At 39.9% G+C, this 23,683-nt stretch overlaps 1 protein-coding gene across 1 annotated transcript in view; it reads left to right on the top strand.

Annotated features, from left to right (window-relative positions):
- STARD9 (StAR related lipid transfer domain containing 9) overlaps nt 1-23,683 on the top strand; it is a 129,827-nt gene that overhangs the window by 13,117 nt on the left and 93,027 nt on the right. Inside the window, exon 2 of the mRNA XM_075193276.1 lies at nt 12,821-12,890. Within this exon, the coding sequence (XP_075049377.1) occupies nt 12,821-12,890 (70 nt within the window). The remainder of the gene's footprint in view (nt 1-12,820; nt 12,891-23,683) is intronic.

The raw sequence follows: 23,683 nt of genomic DNA on the forward strand, positions 1-23,683 counted from the left end.
TGTGACTGTAGCAGGAACTGGTAATCAGTGTGTGAGGATACCGGGTTTTTAGAACTTAAGTTCACTAGGTTATCCTGCCATCTTAGGTTCAGGAATCACACAGGTAAGTAGGAGAACAAAAGATACAATGTTATCTTTACTTTTTCTGCAGAAACACAACCGAGCATAAGGCTCCACACTTTAAACCAGTGGCGGATCCAGGGGGGGGGCGATAGGGGCGATCGCCCCCCCTAGCAGGGGCTTGCTGCCGGCGGCTGCACACTATGTGCAGATCCGTTCAGCAGAGAGAGTTAGGGAGAGAGTCCTGCCCGGCTGCTCTGATTGACACAATCGGAGCAGCCGGGCAGGACTCTCTCCCTAACTCTCTCTGCTGAACGGATCTGCACATAGTGTGCAGCCGTCAGCAGCCTTAGGTGTCAACAAGGGGGCGGGGCTAAATCGCCCCCCCTAAATCGCCCCCGGTACAATTAACTTCTGGATCTGCCCCTGCTTTAAACAATAGGTCAGTGGATCACCAGTGTCCCTGCCACAATATCTGGGCCAGTCCTGTGGTAGACAATGGGTAATCCATCTCCAGATCTTACATTACACCCAGTCCATCCGAATCTTATCCTCTTCCACGTTTTTGTACGTGTCAGGCTTTCAGCTGTCCCTCACTTCCTGTCCCTTCCTTCTTACTCCCACTTGTGTCCGCAATAAGCCCTCCCCCTGTTTGCCGTGCAAAATTTAAGAACTGGTCTTGTGGTGACAGTCCATGTAACCCTGCAAATTGACGGGCAGTGGGAGATGTTATCTTGGCAGCATGGCCTGGTCCTGTCACACCTTGTGTTTGTTTGAGTTGTATTTTTTTTTCTAGAAGAAAAAGGTCTGTACTGATATTTCACCTTAGGTAACATAGACTGAAATAATAATGGGGTTCGAGGAAAAAGTGGGATGGGGGTCCACGCTCCCTATATATGTGGTGTGAAACAAAGATTACTACCTTGGGGGACAGATAAGATTAAAGGGAAGTTCCAACCCTTAGATAAATGGGAATGAATAAAAGAATAGTCCCCTTGGTGCAGTAGTAATCAGTAAACAATATATGAGATGTTGATACAATAAATTCAAAATATGTACGTTTATTGCTAGTACACATAAGGTTGTAAATAAATAAAGGTTGCAACCTATTAAGGAAATATGATACCTGTTTGTCAGTAGCAAGCCATATCATGTGTCATAATCATAGGCACAATAAACAGTAAAAACAAATGACTCATAAGTAGTCCAATATCACAGTTTTGGGTTAGTACCAAATATGTTGCGTATGCCAGGGTGTCACAATCTTCTAGCAAAGGTATATACACAGCAGTGTCAGTCTGAATAGGATCAAGCTTCAGTATGGTGGTGGAGTCAAGTATAGAGGGTGACTCCAAATACTGCCAGGTAGTAGATCACCTAAGCCACAATATCTCAGTCTCTGGGTATAGACCAAACAATTGATGTGTATTCCATGGTCACATAGGGTAGGTATGTAAGTCCAAAATGTGAGATCACTGTTGGTGGAGAGCAGAGAAATAATCAATCTCACAGACTCTTTTGTCCGCCCACATGTTAGGGTCAAAAGCAGGTAAATTAAATCTGTGTGGTGCGGTGCCGGGATGCTTAGTCAGGCAGAAACTTACCCTGTGTAGGTTTTCTCCTTCCAAAGTCCCTTGTGTCTGTACCGCCGCAGTGATGAATGACAAAGTAGTAGTCAAGGTAACGGAGTGGGCCTAGGCCGCGACTTTATCTGAACTGCGCATGTGGCTATTAGTTGATAATGCTTTTCCTTCGTTAGGCTTCGATACTAGAGTACAGACAAGGATCGGTGAGCAGGTGTGTCATATAAATAGCAACGCGTTTCGCCGTCAGGCTTCCTCAGGGATATAGATGGTCTGTGAGGGTGATGAAAGGTTATAAAGGCTCCGTTTTACAATACTCCTCTGTGATTGGTTGGTTAAAAAAAGGCTTCCTATAGGTTCCAGCTGTGACTGACAGTTCAAACAGTTAATGGGACTAATGATCTTTATATTGGATGGTGGATCTTATACCATCATCATCATCATAAATTTATATAGCGCCAACATATTCCATATTTCGTAGCGCTTTACAATTGGGTACAAACACAGTAAACCCAGTTTGTTTATTAGTTTACTGTGTTTGTCCCCAATTGTAAAGCGGTACGGAATATGGAATATGTTGGCGCTATATAAATTGATGATGATGATGATGGTATAAGATCCACCATTCAATATAAAGATCATTAGTCCCATTAACTGTATGAACTGTCAGTACAAGCCCATCCATTCAGTTAGTTGGATGATTGACAGTTATTGTGGCCTATGAGACGTGCCCAAAGTCCATATTTATACATAGTATACACATAAATCGATGTTAACACAAAGTAATTGTTTTACAATTCCAAAATTAAAGCAATGCTATTTAGTAAAAATATGGGACCAAGTGGATTCAGAGTGTACTTCTAAAGCAGTTTTGTGACATGTATAAGATTTGGTGAGTACTTCAAAGGCACAAGTGTGCCTCGTCTGTTGTTCATACTAGTATATTTCAGACTTTGGCAGCTATGAAATGTTGTGAAAATAGTGCAGCATCAAAAAGCAGAGGCACCTGAATACGTCCCCTGTATTGCGGGGGGAGGTTGGCCAGTAGTTATAAAGTGTTTAAAAAACTATATCAAACATTTGTAAGGAGGTTATATAGGAAACAAAGTCAATATTGAGACCATCCGGTGCTAGAGTCTTCATGACGAAAATTCATTTAGATTCTTCCTGGGAGATAAGCTTTATGTAATCGACACCCCCCCCCCCACCCCCCTCCATGGCTTGTCACCTTTTCTAATGCCCATAAAGTTGAGTAGAGAGGGATCCTGTGCGTGGTGGGTGGCAAAATGTTCTGACCCGCTGTGCTTCTTAAAGCCCTTCCTGATGTTTCTTTGGTGTTTTGATATCCTTATACTAGGTTTCCTAATGGTTCTACCAATGTACTGTAAACCGCAGGGGCATTACAGTAGGTGAATGACCCCTACAGTGTCACAAGTCAGTCTTATCAATAGTATATTCCTCCCCAGTGGTGTTAGATGTGAAGGAGGTAACAGATTTGGGGCTAGATTTACTAAACTGCGGGTTTGAAAAAGTGGAGCTGTTGCCTATAGCAACCAATCAGATTCTAGAGGTCGGGTTTTTTTTGGTTTTTTTAGTACATTCTACAAAATGACAGCTAGAATCTGATTTGTTGCTATAGGCAACATCTCCACTTTTTCAAACCCGCAGTTTAGTAAATATACCCCTTGGTGTTATGGATGCGGCCTACTTTGCATGCTAGACATCTGTTTCAATGGTAGAATCCTTTCTCCAGTTCCTTAAGCCATGTGCTTCTCGGAGGTACGTTTTTGAAGGGGAATAGTACTGTTCACAAGTTGTATTTGCTGTGGTGTAAGTGAACCTAGGTTTCTCTGGGAGAATGTCCTTTAGGTTGCCATCCCCTAGAAGCGCTTTCCAATGTTCTATTTTTCTAGAGTCACGACTGAATTTGGATGGGTTCTGGTTGTTTGTCTTTTTTATAAGGAGGTTTTCCCTATCTGTGTTTTTAACAGCATTAAATGCCTGTTCTACAAAATCTTAGTGATAACTTCTCTCTAGGAAACGGTCTCTAACTATGTTGGCTTGTGAATTATACCGTTCAGGCCTTGAACAGTTCCGCCGTAGCCTAGTAAATTGACCTTTTGAGATTTTTTGGATCTTTAAACAATGTTTTCGTTTCAATTTGGTTGTTTTCGATGTAGATTCCTAGGTCAAGGAATTGAACCATCTGAACACTGTTGTTGACTGTAAAATGCAGATTTAGGTAATTTTGGTTGATGTAGCCTAGGAATAGTTCCAGCTCGCTCTTAGGGCCTGTCCAATTAAAGAGTACATCATCTATGAAGCAAAGCCAAGACAGGATATGTTGGGCATAGGGGTTGTTCTTCCAGAAGGTATTGTTCTCTCATTCAGCCACAAACAGGTACGCACAGCTACTCGGATTAAGCACAAAGTATTTTGGGGTGTATATCTGAGGTTCTGGTAGTTACATGAAACCAACTGTGAAAATAATCTTGGAACACCTTGTTATATAAACAAGCTATATCTTTCTTTGAGTAACGTCCATAAAAATATTTATTTCTAGGGCTTTCTTTTGATAGCACATATCTGTTTTGAAAATAATATATAAAATTAACTTGCATGTACTGAGAAATTAAACGTTATTCCTATTCCTATTTGAATCGATGCATCACAAAAAATGAAATTTGGTCTGGTCACAAAGTAGGAAGACCCGGTCATTAACTGGTTTTAGTATACTACCAGGATGAGAAGGATAGGCTTATTTGAAAGGATGGGTCATCATGGAATGTTTAAACATTTTTATGGTTGAAGATCGTTCCATAGATGGGGCTCTGTATGGAGAAATTAACACTTTTATAAGATGAAGTATAAATCTTGCTGGAGATCACAGAGGACGACTGGGAGAATATAAATGGTAACATTGGAAACAATGGCGTGATAGCAGTTGTGAAGTGGATTATAGGCAAAGGTGTTTATCTGTAATAGTCATGAAATTCTTCTAGGAACGTGGATCAGGCATCACCTTGCAAGAGGAAGATATTATTAAGATTGAGCAGCTAGTGGAAGCTGCAGGACTTGGGTCCGCACGCAGGCCTTTTATTTTGAAGAAGGGAACCTGCATGGATATTGAGAGGTTGAACAAAAGCTCTTACAAGCATGTTTGTATATGCATTTACTGACTTTTTCAGGTGTGATGTATGTCCATTGTATATGACTACAATTCATACTTTTCTACCTTTCGGGAGATCCTGCAGGGGAGAGGTCCAAAGGACTGGAGTGGGGGTGGCCCCACATCTGTGGCACAATGTAGTGATTGTGTTATCGCAAATCAAGTGGCGGGTCATGATGAAGCAACTTGCATCATCAGGACCTGCCTGGTGGCTGCTTGAGGACGTGAAACGCATCATGAAGGTCCCACCCTCTTTTCAAGAAAGAGAGAATGGACCTGGGATCTCTGAAATTTGGGAGTCTCACTAACCTTCTGGGCGCATAGACAAGTATGGCACAATTACAATTTTAAAGTCTTAAGACTATACTGAAGTGGCCTTACCAGTGGATGTTATTTCTGATGGTTTATACGATTGTATTTTGCTGACATTGTAATAGACACAAATTCTATATTTCAACATCTCTGATCTGATCGCTACTTAGTTTGGCTTAAGGACACACGCAATAATATAACATAATCACAATTGTAGAAGGTCCATGATTAGTGAGGGCTACTGCTCATTAATCATGGTTCATCTACAATTTAAATTATTTTAATAAAACATCTAGCTTCAATGCTAACTTCAGTATATAATGATTGTCTGTCACCTACATACAGTGGAGGCAGCTATTTTTGTGGACTGAAATATTTTTCATGACAATGCAGAGTATGAATTCCCTAGATACAGTAATGCAGTGGTCAGGGAACAGGGGTAAATTACCCCATATGGGGTAAAAATGAAATCCCTGGGGGTAATGCTGTCAGTTGGATTGTAGACCTCTTTAAATGTGAAATTGCTGTTGTACCAGAAGAGCCTCAGGGGTTGGCAGAGGCACTTCTTGAGCTTCGATGCAATAATGAAGCACGTATTGCATTTGAAAACAAAGCAGATCTGTCATATTTTTGGATATCAACAGCTGCAAAGACATTCAAAATTGCACATGAGGAGGTAGTGAAAATATTGCTGCCTTTTGCAACATCCTACCTTTGCGAACAAGGATTTTCCACTCTAACAAACATAAAAACAAAGCAGAGAAATCGATTGGACACTGAAGACTGTATCCAAATTGTTCTGACATCAAAATGCCCCAATATTGATGCTCTCGTATCAAAAATTAAGAAATATCATTTCTCCAAAACCTGAAGTTTGAAGTTGTAGCTTTCAGTGAAATTTTGAATAGATTCAGTAAAATGTTGAATTCCAATAATTAATAATATATGATTTCCTTCCTTTCAAATCAACGTCGGCGTATCTAAATATATTTTGGGGTAAAAGGTAAAAAAGTTCCCTGACCTTTGCAGTAATGGCTCATAATAAATTGATAATTGTATTCTCTAAAAATATTGAACACAATGGCTGCTTCCACCGTGTAATCGACACCCTATCGCTAACGATAAGTGTAGATTAAAATGTCTAAAAACACTCCTAAAAATTCAAAAACAGGACATTATATCTTAATAAAATGTTACCTTTTATTAACAAATCTGTCCATAAAAAACGTACACTACTGACAAAGACAGTCTCTTTTGGTGTCCTAATACTGATTTGGTGCAGCCGGTCACTGGGTATAGTCTATTTGAAGTAGGTGGGTCTTCTCTATGTAATTTCTTGCACTTGGTGTAACGGGAGTCTGTTCGATCACAAAGCTCCTTTTTAAAGTAGCATACAGAATTATTTTCTAATTACACACAACTGACAAAGGTTCAGTGCGTTTGCTGCAGCTTTTGGATGCATTCCTTATATTTTGCCATGATTCGGGTCATATTGATAATTCATGATCAATGACAAAGTATCCAACATCAGACATGTTTTTGAAGCTGCTGAACAGAATGGTAAATTTTCAATGGCCAGAATCCAACTTCTTCTAGAGGAGATGTAATAGCAAATATCATAAGGGCAATGTGTCCATTTTAAGGACGAATTAAATGCCAGTCCCTTTTTGGTCTTTATTTTGAAAAAGTTGGTATATCGGAAGGGATGCTTTAACCAGTATGATCCAAAATGATCTCGTAAGTGGAGTACACTCTTTCTTTCTGTGCGTAAATCATTAATATACAAAACAGAATTATCCCTGCCCTTGTCTGGAAATGATTCTCCACCTCTCTCGGTAAGTAGCCCTATGGTACGTCTAGAGGTGGCAAAACTGAGACCACCGAGGAAACCACATCAGAACCATAATTTTCTGAGATCAGAGCACAGCTGTAGCAAAGAATGGTTGAAAAAAAGAAAGGTTTACAGTATGTGAGAGTGTATGGGAAGAGAGACCAAGTATAGACATGTATCTACATAGTGTGGGGGATGGATTCTATACCGCGAGGACAATATTGCAAAGTGATTAATAGGGAATTCTGGAATAAATGCATTACATATTTAACCCAAAGTTTGGCCTAGTACAAGAAATCGGGAAAAGATTGTAGTACCAGAGTTGATCCATAGAGGAGCATTGGGTGAAGGGGGTTAGATGAATACAGTGGTAGATTTGCACTGAGAGTAGCATGAGTTGTTATGCGTTATTTAAATAAGGAACTCCCATTTCTATATAAAGCACAGGACCTCAGAGAATGCAGCAATTGTAGGGTCCAACTAGAGCCATGTTGGCGAGCTCTGGGAACAGCCACCAATTAATATAAATTAGCTGGACTGAACAGTTGTAGATCAGGGAAAGCGAACCCCTCTGATTACCAGTACCAGTCTGTTAACCCTGTGGATAGTGTTCCGCCATTGGAGAGCAGTAATGGGATAATCAAAACCAGAGAGGCATTTTCTTTTTGTAGGGTAGATTGAAAAGTTACAAAACAAAACCATTTCAGCATGTTTATGTATGACTACAGTTACTAAATTAAGCTGAAGTCAAAAAGCAAGTCACATTAATAGCTATTCTGATAGATGTGTTAAAACTTTATCTTAGCAGCTGTGTGTTCCAATCTTCTCCGTCACTGCTGTTTTTTTGTGTTGGTCAATGTCTCTGCATTAGAGTCCATAGGTCACATAGTGTGGTATTGCCAATTGAATGAAATAATATATAATATGGGACATTTACTGTCAGTGCATTTATAGTTTTCTTTTTATTATAATCCGCATCATATGCACTCTTATAGCAGTAATGCAATATTAAGTGCTAGTAAATGAGCTTCATTAGTGGGAACAACCATAATAATGAGGGGCAATTCCACAATATGCACAACAGTGTATAGTGCAGTCTTAAGCTGCTATATTCTGATGGCTGTTTAGAAAATAAAGAGGTGCCTCTTACTGTGAATTACAGCACACCTGTGCACATAGTTCTATGTTATTAAATAAACTCACTATTGTTTTACATGTGTAGTTTGATACTATGTAAGCCGAAGATGGTACTTATCCCCATGCCCTTCAATGCTTCTGTTGGATCTTATCTTAAAAAGGCTGTTTTAAAACAGCAATGCCTTTAAAAACAAAAATCAAACAAACAGAGCCCTTTCGTACAGCAAATAAGTAAGGGGGGACTCCTACTTGTAAACGTCCCTGTTACCAAAATTCAGTACGCATATAATACTGCGTGAGAGTACATTACATCCATATACAACAGTATTCAATAGAACTTCTTCCATACAGCTGTTCTGGGCAGAGGGAAAATTGTGTTGTTTTTTTTCTGAAAGTAGATAATCGCTTTTTAAACCAAAGCACCAATGAAATTATAATCATTTTTATTGAAGGATTTTTTAATACAACAAGGAGTAAAAAACCAACAAAAGGGGGGCTAAACGTATAGGTAAACCTTCATCTGGGGCAGGTGGGGGGAATGTTGTACACACGTCTGAGAAACAGGGTGCAAGGAGGCTTAATATTTCCGTTACACAAGGCTATGTGTTCAGTGTAGTATATTGTTATTTTATTATTATGCCCCTACCACTCCCCACCCAAAATGTTATAACTACAGGACTCTCACCCTCTCCCTGCAAGAAATATTTATCTTATACTCCACCAACTATAAAAACTCTGGACAATAATTTTCATCACATCTCCTGTAAAATCCGCGCTTCTTACATTTGAAAATTGTAAGATTGAAAATATTCTAAAAACTGAATAGTTGTAGTATATACTTATCACTGGTTTGAATAATTGCAATCAACCACAACTTCTGTAAAATTCTCAGGGCTAGATATGAAGTCTAGGCACCAAGAGGTAAGTGAGTTAAAAAATATTACATGTTAAAAACCCAGAAAAATAAAAGCTTATTTATGAAGTAATTAGTATGTATTCCATAAACAAGGATTGTAGACTATAGATCTTCTGTAGAACACCATTGGAGTTAAAAAAGAAAACCGTTTGAATAAAGTTCTTCTTTAAACTAGGCAATAAGATAACCTCTTCTTAAATGTCATTGTAAGTCTTTGGTAACACAAACTCTCTTTCCATGTAAAACCTTTTATTAGCACTGTATTGGGTGGAACAAAGATTCAAAATCTGCATATAAGAAATCAGCAGTTTCAAGAAATGCTGGATTACAAACCAGCAATGTTTGGTAAGTGTTCTACGATCACTAGAAGTCTGAGCACAGCTGAACTGAAAGCTCTGTGACCGTTACGTCTCCGGAAATACCAGTGTTTTCAAGCACTGTGACCAGATGTTTCTCTGGATGAATTCCAACAGAAATAACAAAGTATTTCAGTCCCTATTTACCCTCACTGTCACTGACTGCCGAGGACTTGCCAAACTTTTCATTTTCTTTTTCAAATTTTTTATGTAAGTTTAATCTAAGGCTGTTGTCTTTTTGTTTTTTCTCTTTCCTAATACTTTTTCAGGCTTTTTGACTCACAAACGAACAGAACGTACAAATGTACATTACACTTGATGTTTACTGTCTTAGAGGAGTAGATGTGAGAAACCAGTTTTATCAAGTTGGTTCTATTACTGTTCAGCTGGCAGCTCTCCATGACTTTTCGTGTCCTGTCATTCATGAGAGAGTTTGTGATCTATTATACCACACATTCTCTGATAAAGTCTAATACAAATGCATATATTTGACCCAACCTGCAAAAAAAAAAACTTGGACGTTGTTGCTTTATTAACTAAGGCTCTTTTTATTAAGATTAGAGAGATGCTTGGACTGGCCATTAAAGTGTGAGAAAATGTGATTTTCATTTTTATATTTCACATAATCCTACCACAACATGCTAAAGTGATCTATATATTGTATCTTAATGTATAATGTACTTTACCCACTGGTGTTAAAAATCATGTTATTATTAATATAACAAAACATTTATTGTGTAAATGGACTAATGTTATGTAGAATAGGTTTTTGAATCAACAGTGAACGCCTCTAAGGACTAGATTCACTAAAGAGCAGTTTCGTAAATACTGCCGGGTTCTTTTTTTGGGTTTCAAAACAGATTCACTGAAGGCAAAACCGCTTGAAGACCGCCAGGAAAACAAAGTTATGTAAACTTCCACAATACAAATCATCATTCCGATGTTTTTACGTAAGAATACAAACTGTCATATTTATGAAGCTGCAGTTTGACAAACTGCTGGAAAAACTTCAGGGAAAAACTGCCAGAAAAAAAGAGGTGGTTGTGGGAGGTGGGATTGCACAAGCTGCACGCTGTCTAAGCTTGATTGCCATTCAGAACATAAGAGGAGGCACTATCCTTTATTGATTAAGGGGGCAAAATTTATTTATAATTTTACGTATGGGGTGAAATTAATTTTCTCCTTATATTTAATGGTAAAGCTATTGTGACTGTATGGGCTTAATTCACCACCCGGCCTGGTGGCAAATGGCAGATGCGCAATAGTTGCAGGAGAATTCAGCTGCCACCGCTAGGCTCCTTTGCGGCGCCTAGGACCTCTCTGGAGAAGGTTAGCTTGAAGATCATTATCAAAACTGTGACTATTATATCTGTGCCAAATACATTGGGATGGTAAGTGATTGCCAGGAATTTATGTGAGCTCCATCAACTGATGATTGTTATCCAGTGCAGTATTCTGTGAATTAATAAAATGCGTTTGAAAATATATATGAACAAAAAATGCATGTGGAATACACAATTTTGTGTTCATATGAATGTGTCTATTTTTTTGCAGGTTTTCCCTGCTTTAGTGCCACCAACCTGGGCTGGCAGAGCCTTGAGCTGGTACTTGCGAATTTGGGTGTACCCCATGTCTAGGCTGACAGCAGTAGAGCTGGTTAAGTTTTTCCTGGGAGGTGGAATGGGGGAGGGGGTGGGGGGCATTTTCTTTACAAATTTTTTTTATGACCTTTCAGGCTTGCAGCGAATCATACACCATACTTGCAATGCCAACATTTAGTTATGGGAGACTCCGGATTTCAGAAGTCTCCTGGACATTCTGGGAGATTTGGCAAGTATGTCATTCACTTGTAACGTAGGATATAATTTGGGTGTATCTTATGAAATTGTACGCAGTTACGTGCCGCTCAAAATACTAAGTAAAATATTAAACGCAATTTATGCTGTCCAACTGTTCATGAGGTCCTATGTTATCAACAGTGCTTCCCAGGACCAAACATAATGAACAGGAAGTATAATTTTTCAGAAAAAGTATCCCCCACATTCAATATTCAGTTCAAAATGATTACTGTTATGCACAATGCAAGCCAAGGCATGTTCAGAGTCAGCGACTTTATCCATATCTGACATCTGTCAGACTCACTTTCTTAGACACAGATAAGCAATAACAATGTAATATATAATACAGTGATTGTAGGTAGCTGTACACAAAGACAGGAAGGCTCCAGTATAATATAGTGTTTTGGCTCGGACATCATAAAACTTTGGCTATCCATTTCTCTTATGTGCTTAATCGAGAATAGAAGAACCACCTTAAATGCACCTATTATTGCAATGAAGTGAAAACATGATATTTTGTTTTATAGGATGTGATTATTACTTAAATGAGAGAAACTGGTGGGGGGGGGGGGGGGGGAGTGCATTTACAGGGGCGTATCTCGTTTTGTGTGTGTGTGTGGGGAGGGGGCGCTGTACAGAGAATGCATTCACATCAGTCCCTGCCCCATTGGAGCTTACAGTCTAAATTCCCTAACATACACACACAGTCGGACAGACAGAGAGAGAGAGACTAGGGTCAATTTTGATAGCAGCCAATTAACCTACTAGTATGTTTTTGGAGTGTGGGAGGAAACCGGAGCACCCAGAGGAAACCCAGGCAAACACAGGGAGAAGATACAAACTCCTCACAGATAAGGCCATGGTCGGGAATTGAACTTGTGACCCCAGCGCTGTGAGGCATCTGAGGTGCCAGAGATCAGGTCTCATTACTATACTTGTAATGGGGCGCATTGTGCACTTTCCAGTTTCATTTCGTCAGGAAAAGACATTTTCTAGGTGATCTTCATTCAATCTAAAAAATAAATAAAATATTTTAAAAATAAAGGCTACAACAATGCATTAATGAGGCTAAACTGACCGTGATTTTAAGTGAAGAACATGCCTTTACTTTTACGAAATGTAAGGTCCTAAGGTAGTCAAGGTTGTACTTTGATGTGATGTATTTACTGTTTCCATGATGTACATTTTTCAGGCAATGGGTCTGCATCTTGAAAATAGGCGTAACTGTGCGCAATAAAGCATTGTGAATCTGCACTTTTCGTAAATTTAAGCTTTATACTCCAGAAATACTTTTATAGAGGCTTCTGTGAATCCCAGTAACACTTTTCTGGGTTTTTATCTTCTCAAAATGCAATCTGCTAGCATGAGCAACAGAGCACTGTGCAATGATTATGCCAGAAAACTGCATCTACCTTCATACAGCGTACCAGCACTAAACACCATGTACATCCTCATGAAGTGTCCTATCTATTCGAAAACATAAAATTGTAGAATAAACATAACTTCAAAGATTCCCAGGTTTGCTTAAATATTTGTTTAGTTACGGGTAGTGATTACCAAGGATCTTGGCATACTGCTGCTCTGTACTAAATTCTGAAATGTTTCCTCTTTCTTTCAGAGAGAACACAGAAGACGCAAGAATCGCACTGACTGTCGATGAGAAGATAGTGAGAATTAGAAACCTAAAGGTATGACCCTCTTTTCCTGTTTTATTTTTTCTCATAGCCCTACATACAATTATACTGTGAGTTCCATATTTCCTTGCTGAGTAAAACACATAATTCTACATTATTTTTCTGAGAATGACAAAGATATTTCTATCTACAGCAGTTACGTCATTTCTTCATTCCTGAGTATGATCTTTTGTCTAAACTGGATGTGATTGTGACAAATATAACATCTACAGTTTGAATTGAACCTGTCTACTCTAAGTGGACGGGATTCAGTTGGCTGCAAGGTTCCGCCGGACATCGCCTTGATGTCCATCTGCTGACATTGCCGGCCAATTACGGCACAGTGTCTCTGTTGTTTTCGATCGCATATCTATGGGACGTGAGGGAAAATGAGCAGAGATTTTAGTATAAACTATGACGCAGTGTTTTCTCTGCAGACTGTCCCAGAGGCACGTCGCGGCCAATTGTATTCCCGCTATGCATTCTACATCACAACCCAACTCGCCTCCTGCCACATTTATTATAATTACTCAAATATAAGTTTACATTGATGCTTTTGCTTGTGCAGGGTTCACTTAACCGTAGGGATTATGATTCCCTCATTGCAGGGCCGTAACTTAGAATTCTAGCGCCTGGGGCGAGAAAGACAAATGCCGTCCCCCTAGCCCTCAACTTTAACCAAATTAACCTAAAATATTCCTAAATTGCGCCCCCCTTCAGCGCTGTGTCCTGGGCGATCGCCCCTGTCGCACAGCCCTAGTTACAGCCCTGCTTCATTGGATCCCTATTACCACCTTTTGGACATCCCTCTCACTGACTCTCATTGTTCCCCAGTGTAGCAGACAGGAGGGGATTCCTCCACTGAGGCTGTCACCATTACATTAAGGCTACCTTCTCCTATCAGAATGCCTGTTACAACGAGCGGCCCGGGAGACATTTTAAAGTTGGTAGTACATAAGGCGAAGGGATGTACAAAGGGGCCTTCTACATGTGAACAAAGTTTAGGAATAAGGGTTTCTTTTAACGTGTTCAGTTTATATGTAACCTGATCTGCCATGTCAGTCATTGAACCCTTGAACATATGCAGGTAAAATCCATGCCAGTTTACACTTGGCAGCAGGAATTTGGCCAAATGCATAAGTCTGAATGAGTGGGAGTGGAGATAACTTCTCACAGAAGGAAAGTCCTGATGGACCTTTGGTGCACTTTTTATTTCTTTTGTGAGAGGGTTAACTGTGCATAATAAAACCTCTATACTATGTACAATTCCTTGCTGGCTACACTCTCTCTGATAGCGTGTATTGGGGTCAGGTTCGTTCAGGTTCTGGTATTTCAAACACGCACAAGAGACTTGGGTTATAAAGACCGTGCCAGTGTCGCCCTCATTCCCATTATCAATTTAAGACCTAAACAAGGATAAACTGAGAAGCATTTAAAGAGAAGATGGAAACCTTTAAATTTAATGAAGGAGGTGGTCTAAAAGGAGTGGTATCTAGTATTTGACTTAACATTTCACTCTTACACCTTTCCAGTTAAATCCACAATCTCGCAATAGTTGGCACTGGGCAAAGATGAATTTCCAATGCCAGTTCCAAACAACCGAATGTGGACGTGCACCTGTTTTTCTATACAAGGAGGAATATTAAGCACATTTACACTTTCAAAATGTATCTTTACTGTGACCACTTAAAATGCAAATATTCACAGAGGGAATGTATTGTGCGCATAATTATGTAATTATATTTTGCTGTCCAGTTCATATAAGCTTATAAAATGTGGCAGGATAAGTTACCCATTGAAACTAATCCTAGGTTATTTCCAGTAATACATTTTCCCATTGATTTAGCCTTTTTCTCTGCAGAGCAGTCTGCAAGTTGTTAGTTCCCACGAGATAATGCAAAATCATAAACAGATGTGGGCTTTCGTCTTCAGAGACCCACCCTTTTCCGTGTCTCGTGGAATCTCTTGCAGATCATCTTCTCAGTTACTCTGCAAGCACTGAGTTGATACCGAGGTTATCCACCTCATTAAAGGACATTCTTGAACTGCAAAAGTGGGAAAACTAGAGTGCAAATTTTCTTTTGTGACTCTTTGGGCTAGATTTACTAAACTGCGGGTTTGAAAAAGTGGAGATGTTGCCTATAGCAACCAATCAGATTCTAGCTGTTATTTATTTAGTGCACTCTACAAAATGAGAGCTAGAATCTGATTGGTTGCTATAGGCAACATCTCCACTTTTTCAAACCCGTAGATTAGTTAATATACCCCTTTGTGTCTACTTTTGCGCAATTGCACTCAGTTTTAAAGGGAATCTTTTTGTTTTGTGGGCGAAGATGGCATTATCTGGGGGGGTGCCAAAGTGAGTTGTTGGACATTAGGACCATACCTATTATTTTGCTGCAGCGTATTTTGCGCCTTCTGTGGAAAATTAGCATTTCCGGACGCACAATGACCAATGTCATAAAGCTTGAAACACATGTGACATGTTATAGAGAGAGAGACGGTCTCCGTGCCCCCTCACTATCATGATTCATGTAAGGCAGAAATGTGGCTAGTCAGAGTAGTATTTAGAAAACTAACATTAAAGCTAAAATTAATGAAAGGGTCGTGAGGTTTTTAGTGTGTTTCAACCATAGTCCTATTCTGGTTTATCTGCAAGGCTGGACACTGATTTTACAGCGGTGATTCCAAGGGCCGGCAAGTTAGTATACACCCAATGTGCAAGGTGGACATGTATGCACACCCTACCACGTTTTATTCTGCTGAACATTATATAACCGATGCCAGATTAAAACTATTTATTTTAAATCAATTGTATTCTATGAAAACAAATAGTACTTTTAGGATTTGTATGCAAAAAATGTCACATTCAGCAGGAAGCAGTCCAATTACAAAACTATCTGGACAAAATTGACCTGTTTGAGTGTGTTGGAGAATTTAGACTGTAACCTCCACTGGGGCAGGGACTAATGTGGGTGATCAAAACATTTTCTAAAGTGCTGCGTAATAACATTTTTCATTTGAGCTTGCAACTAAGGTATCGGTTTGTACAGAAAGTAATTAAAACCCATCAGAGGTGGTAAAAAGAGAAGACGATCGTTACAAATTGAAGTAAGGTGGATCAGTAAATTGATGCAGAGTACCTTAATGGCACAAATGAAATATTACGTTTTAAAAGTTTCTTTTAAGATTTTAGTTTAATAGGTAGTTTTATTTCCTTTTTGGGGGGGATGATATGGGGGTTGGACAAAAATAAATTGTTTAAAGGAAAGATCCCAAGTATTTAAATGGTTTCCTATGAGGTGTCTTGTCTTTGAAAAGTTGTTGTAGCTAATTTTAACAGCCGTGTAATCAATGCTGTAATTTCATTTCATGAAATGTGGCTGTTTTGTCGGTATAATCTGTGACAGAGCTACCGCCTTTACAAGGGATGCAGTAGATATGGGGCCTAGAGGGGAAGGATCCCAGCAGTGCGCTCCATCTCACGCCGAGGTTCCCCGCTCTGCTTTACTGAAAATACGCGGGGGCGCCCATGTGCAATGAAGCCCTGTTCCCGGAACTGACAGCCCAAATGGGGCTTTACTGCATATACGTTGGTCCCCCTATTGCTCAGAAGAGCTGAATGATGGCTTCTGGTGGGTGGACTGTGTCCTTCACTTTTGCTGTAGTGTCCAGAGATGAAGTGTTATGTCCCTATGTATGATGTCATTTGCGGGTTTACTCATCTGACTGTGATTTATGTATTCAAGTATGCTTAGCACAGCTTCAATTACACCTGAGTAAGCAGTCATATATGATGTGTAAAGAGTATTAATTGAAAGAAAATGTGAGCTGCCGTTTTATCTTTTTGAAATGATACTTTCAATGAGACGAGACCGGCTCCATGTTTGCTGCATGTTGCATTCAAACACTGATTCAGTGTTACCCTGTGTGGAGCATCCTGACATTCTCTCAGTGTTGCCTCAGGATGATGGCTCTGTAGAGCTCTGTGCTCTTTTGTTAAATTGCGGAGGATGCAGATAACACTATTACGTGTTTTGAGCAAGGCTCCATTGGCTGTTACTTCTTAACACCTGAAAAATATACATGTGCAATTCAAAAGTGATTACACACAGACATAACTGGCCTGAACTGAACAATGAGCACCAACACTCTAATGTAAAATGTCTAACCAGCTTTCTACTAGTGCACTCTAAGGGCTAGATTTACTAAGCTGCGGGTTTGAAAAAGTGGTGATGTTGCCTATAGCAACCAATCAGATTCTAGCTTTCATTTATTTAGTACCTTCTACAAAATGACAGCTAGAATCTGATTGGTTGCTATAGGCAACATCCCCACTTTTTCAAACCCGCAGCTTAGTAAATCTAGCCCTAAGTGTACTTCCTCAGTTTAATAGTCGCAACATGCTATTAACACAGCTATCTCCTTGTCACACATGGTCTTGTGTCTTTACTTAAAGTTATGGATGTCTTTGTTTGCGATCACATTGCCATAGAGGCTGACCTCTTGGACACCACGGCTCTCATGGGCACCCATACTGGTGCAGCCTTTTGTAGGTGTGTGCCTGATTGTCACTTATATGTGGGCACCTGTGGCATGTGAGACACGTTTAGGCACACAGCTAGTGACATGATCTATTTTAAAGGTTACTTTGACTGTCTCTTGGTTTACTAGTAATAAGTCTATTCCTGTGTGTCTGACTCTTGGTTTTTGGTCCTGCTTGATCTTTGGACCTTGATTGTTTGATGTTGACCCTGACATTAGTCAATATAGTTTGACTCTGAATATTTATCACCTGCCCTAACCACTGGCCAATCCATGATCTCGCCTTGGGGTTTCTATCAGTCGGCTAGTGTAAGCATCTGCCTAGTAAGACTAATCGATGAGCTGCAAACTGGATATCGCACTATGGAGTCCATCATTCTCTTGTGGGGTTTCATGATAAAACTGGGGCGCCCAATCGAATCTGCACCCTAGGTTAGCCAGTGCTAATGCATTAAAGTCTGAGAGAGCACATTACAGGTATTGCCTGTATAGAGTTAAATGGAAATGTTCTCTGAAAACATAAGGAGAATAGTAAAGAGTTGTTGGCCATATTTCCACCTCCTGTATCTGTGCCTCCCTACGCTCTATATTGTACCCAGTACAGGATGGTAGCAGCAGCACTGGTCTCCGTGTGTGCACACAGCTCCTCCTAAGCCGTTGTGTAATCAGGAGCGAAATCACATCAGATCCTCCTTCCTAATTCCCTCCTATAGTAAACAAAACCATTTTATCAACTTAAATCTTTCATGATGTACTTATGTCAGGCCTGTGAAATGTTTGCATAATTTATCCCTCTGGTAAATTATTGATGACGTTTATGCACAGAATCTCTACAGTCATTTGGTGTGCATCAGATATCATGAAGCATCTGCCACTTCAAACTAGCCTGATGATTCCTCACCATGGCTTAAGCAATTTGTCACCCACTGTACTGTTTAAGCTCCTGATTGTTGCTGACCCGGCTTGTTCTGACACTCCTTCCGTTTTCTGATTTGGTACCGTGCTGTCCACTTGTATTCCAGTCCCGGCTACGTTGACCAGACCCCTCTTGCTGTTGACACCACCTCATCACCCCTGGAGGCAGTACAGAGGGCCGCGATCTTTGAACCCACCAGCAACAGTGACCAAACCTCCTTGTGGGAGGCCCTGGTGAAAACTTGGGGTTCGTTAGACTCTGCTCTTCTATTACTGCCAGCGTTAATTCAAGTTGGTGAAAGAGAATCCATTGTATCCGCTAGAATTGTAACACTGGCTTTGTGTATGATACGTCTTGAAAGATTTTTTTACTGAATAGTAGCCACAATACTCACCACTGTATAAAATACCTAAATTGAAACAGTTTATCTATGTGAGTAAACAAAAAACCTCAATATATATATTCAAAATAATTAAAAGGCTTATCGCTGGAAACTTGAAATTGCCCCCAAATCAATGACCACTAACCAATATATGACACTACGACACTAGAGGCCCATTCTGTAAACATATGAAACAACATTCCCCCAGAACACATGAAAGAAACCAAACTATCCCAGTTCAAAGTAGGATTGAGGTCAGTATTTTATGATGAGTGCTCCTGTTTCTAATATGCTGTAATAATATGCATTAACTATTTGTATGTTTAACTATGTATTAACTGTTATGTACATGAAAGTTCTGCAATATTACACTTAATTGTAACCTGTTCCTTATAAATGACAAATGTATTAAGTTTGCCTCATGACCTAAAGTTTCTGTCTAAAAATAAACATATTTATCATCATCATCATCATTTATTTATATAGCACCACTGATTCCCAGAGCTGTACAGAGAACACATTCACATCAGTCCCTGCCCCTTTGGAGCTTACAATCTAAATTCCCTAATGTACACAGAGACTATGGTCAATTTTGATAGCAGCCAATTAACCTACTAGTATGTTTTTGGAGTGTGGGAGGAAACCGGAGCACCCGGAGGAAACCCACGCAAACACGGGAGAACATACAAACTCCACACAGATAAGGCCATGGTCGGGATTTGAACTTATGACCCTAGTGCTGTGAGGTAGAAGGGCTACCCACTAAGCCACCGTGCTGACCACCATATTCTCCTCCATAGAACAATATTTATTTTAGTACCAAAATGGAAAAACTGTTTTAAATTGAAGGTGGTGGCCCAAAGCTGATAGTAATCAGGGCTTTTAAATGATGTGTTTACTTTTGACGACCTGTGCATTTCTATTATCAAATGCCTGAAACTGTGATCTATGACTTCTGCATGGATGCGCTTAAAAAAGTAGATTAGGAGAATGCACCCATTTGTCTGTCGAGTGCATACATAAGTGGATTGGCGCAAAAAATGCTTATCTTAGTGCCGCTAAAATGTGTTTTGTGTGACTGTGTGTATTTCATAAATGACATAATTACCTTCATTCATCTAACGTCGTATACCTGTCTGTGACCTGTCTGTGATTCTGAGAGGAAATGCTCTGTTGAGGCCTGTGATTAGGTATCGGAATGTGGGTGTCCCTAGCTGTCTTTAGTAAGAAGATTCGATTTAGAGTCCAGAACCCCCCCCATACACTTGCTTTGAGACTTGAAACCCAGCAACACAGTAAAATAAAGACCTCTCTAGTTCTCAACGGCAACATAGGATAATGTATATTGTCTGGGGACTTGACTTTGAAAGACAATTACAGTACACTTGTATGTAAAATAAATGGCACAATTCAGTTTGAATGTTACATTTTATCTTTGAAATATAAATTTGTGACCGTTGTCTAGTAGCCAAAAATATATTGCAGTTGTGTACCTGCACGTAGAATGTATTGTTATATATCCAAAAAGATAACCTCTTTAGTGACACAGGGGAGCTGCCGCCAGTTCAGCAAGATGCTGGAATGTGTAACATGTTACCTTGGTATATTTGATCTCCCATTGTTTTAGCAGTGAAGGGGCCAGTGGCCTCTCTAGTTGGCATGTGGAATTTCTGGCTTCTGGGACCTTGCCTTGAAATCTGAGCAGTAGATTTTCTGCCTCGTAGTTTTTCTGTCTGAGCCCTTTATCCAGCAGACCTGAGTAATAATATAATTCAGCAGCTGGTTCGTACATCATGTGCAGCATGGTCTTTACGAATTATTATTTTATTTCTCAATATGTTCAGTTATTCCCGCAAAGATATTCTATTAGGGAGGAGCTATGATCATTGTCCCTTCTTAATACCAGAAGATGGTCTGGTGTAACAAATATTACAGAAATTATTATACTTTTATTTTTAATTATAAATTATATTTATAATGTGATCACAATATGTAGAACCAGAGCCATAACTATTTATTATTATTATTATTATCATCATCATCATCACCATTTATTTATATAGCACCACTAATTCCACAGCTCTGCACATAGAACTCACTCACATCAGTCCCTGCCCCATTGGGGCTTACAGTCTAAATTCCATAACACACAGACACACAGACTAGGGTCAATTTTGTTAGCAACCAATTAACCTACCTGTATGTTTTTGGAGTGTGGGAGGAAACCGGAGCACCCGGAGGAAACCCACGCAAACACGGAGAGAACATACGAACTCCTCACAGATACAGCCATGGTCGGGAATTGAACTCATGACCCTGGTGATATGAGGCAGAAGTGTTAACCACTGAGCCACTGTGCTGCCCACGGGCTGTATGAGAGGGGCATCCACCCAAGGTGCAAAGCTGAAGGGGGCAAATATAAATTTTAGGTTGATTTGGTTAAACTCGAGGGCAAATGTGTTTGTTTTCTTTCTTGCGCCAGGTGCTAAAATTTCTAGTTACGGCGCTGTGTAGAATGAATGCGCTATGTACAAAGAATGTAGAATGTTCCCTGTGACCTCACTTTGACCTGTAGTTGTTTTTGTTTGTGACCAGAGGCTGTACATGTCACGGTAGGTAAAGCCTTGTCCACACAATGCATCAGTAGAATATTTGGACAAACATAATCTGTAACCACAGATATGTAGGTGAACATAGTCCGCAAGCAATAGGAATTTACTGCAAATTTCAGGGCGGATTTCCCTGTAGACTTAAGAGAAGAAGTGCATTTTATGGTTGTCCTAAGTCTAGGTTAGCTTGCGCTTTGTTTTTCAGGGGTCTCCACAGACTGTAGTTCTTGGGCTGTGTGGGATCTCTCCAGAATATTACAAAGAAATATGATCGATTATGGTGGTAAACCACAACTTTAGTGAAGGGCTCTTGAGCTGAAATAAGTGGTCTGTATTGCTCATATCGCAGTAATAAAGACAACAAAGCAGATGTGCAATGGGAACATCTGGATAACATTTTAACATATTTTAATACTTTAGGAAATGTAACCCAGTGAGTGCTGGGGAGGCTGCAGGTTCAGAATTCAGTTCTCCATCATAAAATGGTGATGTCTCCAAAGGGCGGAAAGTGAGGGTCATTTTTTCACATTTGAAAAAGTAAAGATTTTCTTAGAAATGTCCTTCAAAATACAGATTGCATTTGCAATTCCAAATCAGTTGTTTCCATTAAATCTATTATATGTAAATACAGTCATTATCACTGCATCCTGTGAGTTTAGAAGGAAAGATACCGGCTGTGGAGTAATGTTGACTGTTTGGCCCACCCCTTCTTCCACTTCAAATTCCATTTTTTGTTACATGTTTTGCTACTGTTATGTCAGTGCAAGCAGCTGATCCAACCGTGCTGCAGGCAGCTTGGTTATGATGTCACATGTACCTCAGTGCATTGTGGTATATGTAGTTCTCTGCCACAATGTTGGCATACAGAGCTGTGATATCAATGCAGGCTGTCCATCCCGCACCAGGAAAGCATGTTTTGATCCCTTTGCAACTTAGTTAACGCTTTTGCTTTATGGCAAGGTGCTCCATCATGCTGGAAAATGCATCATTTGTCACCAAACTTTTCTTGGATGGTTGGATGGACAACGAAATTTTGGGTCCATAACCAGGAAACTCTCCAGACCTTAATCCCATTGAGAACTTGTGGTCCTCAACAGGCGAGTGAGCAAACAAAAACCCACAAATTCTGACAAACTCCAAGCATTGATTAGGCAAGAATTGGGCGGTCATCAGTCAGTATGTGGCCCAGAAGCTGATTGACAGCATGCCAGGGCTAATTGCAGAGGTCTTCAAAAAGAAGGGTCAACACTGCAAATATTGACTCTTTGCATAAACTTAATGTATTTGTCAATAAAAGCCTTTCACACTTATGAAATGCTTGTAATGTTACTTCAGTATACCATAGCAACATCTGACAAAAAAAGTGTAAAATCACTGAAGTAGCAAACGTTGTGAAAACCTTTTATTTGTGTCATTCTCAAAATTTTTGCCCATGACTAGGTAAATATTAGATTTATTATAGATATTCGTTGAAGATAGAACTGTCAATTAAACCCCTAATAGCTTGTAAAATACTATATGCATATATTTATTTTATACCTAATTCATTATAAGAAAAAAATATTAAGCCATATTATCAAAGGGTGGTTTACTTAACTCTAATGATGTGACAAACGGTTATTGTTGTGATCAATTCACATTTCTTGAATTTAGTTACATTTCCAAAGAGCAACAATAAGTTTTGACGTGGAAGAAATCTTGGATAGTTCCTCTAAATTTGCATTTCGGTGATTGTGGCATTAAAACTGGAAGTAAGTTTCTGTGAACTAGATGGTGAGGAAAGTCAACAAAGGATCCACATGGGCAGAATGGTACATTATGTGTGCAAGTATGCTTGTCCACCTGCCGCTTGTCAAGGTGCAGACCCACATCATGGTCTTTGGAAACACCTTGTAAAATCAGTCTGTGCCTACATTTGTGGGTTGCAGCGAAAGTCCCCCCATGAAGTGAGAATCTCATCTCAGATGACACCATCTTGGAGACGGCAGATATAGGGTCTCTTCTCTGTCCCTCATCAAAACCCTTGTCACCAACCAATCACTGTAGGAGCAAGTGCGGTGACTGACAGCATGAGGGAGCACAGGAGAGGGGAGGTAACCTTTCTCTTCTTTCCAGGACCGGCGGAACTTGGTAAGTATGGAGGGTGTGTGTAATGATTCAGAGGTGGTCCTTCTGCCATCCTGCTCATCACCTGCCCACCTAGAATGAAGGAGGACTTGAGGGTGCCTGAGAAGTGCAGCATAGGGTGCTCCTACCTCAGGACTGTCTTTCAAAGGATAGTGTGCACTGCATGGCCTCTATGAAATGGGAGTAGAGTCCTAACCCCTAGTTAATGTGAAGGGCTGTATGACTTACC

Source organism: Mixophyes fleayi, chromosome 12 (assembly GCF_038048845.1).
Source record: "Mixophyes fleayi isolate aMixFle1 chromosome 12, aMixFle1.hap1, whole genome shotgun sequence".
Taxonomy (NCBI): domain Eukaryota; kingdom Metazoa; phylum Chordata; class Amphibia; order Anura; family Limnodynastidae; genus Mixophyes; species Mixophyes fleayi.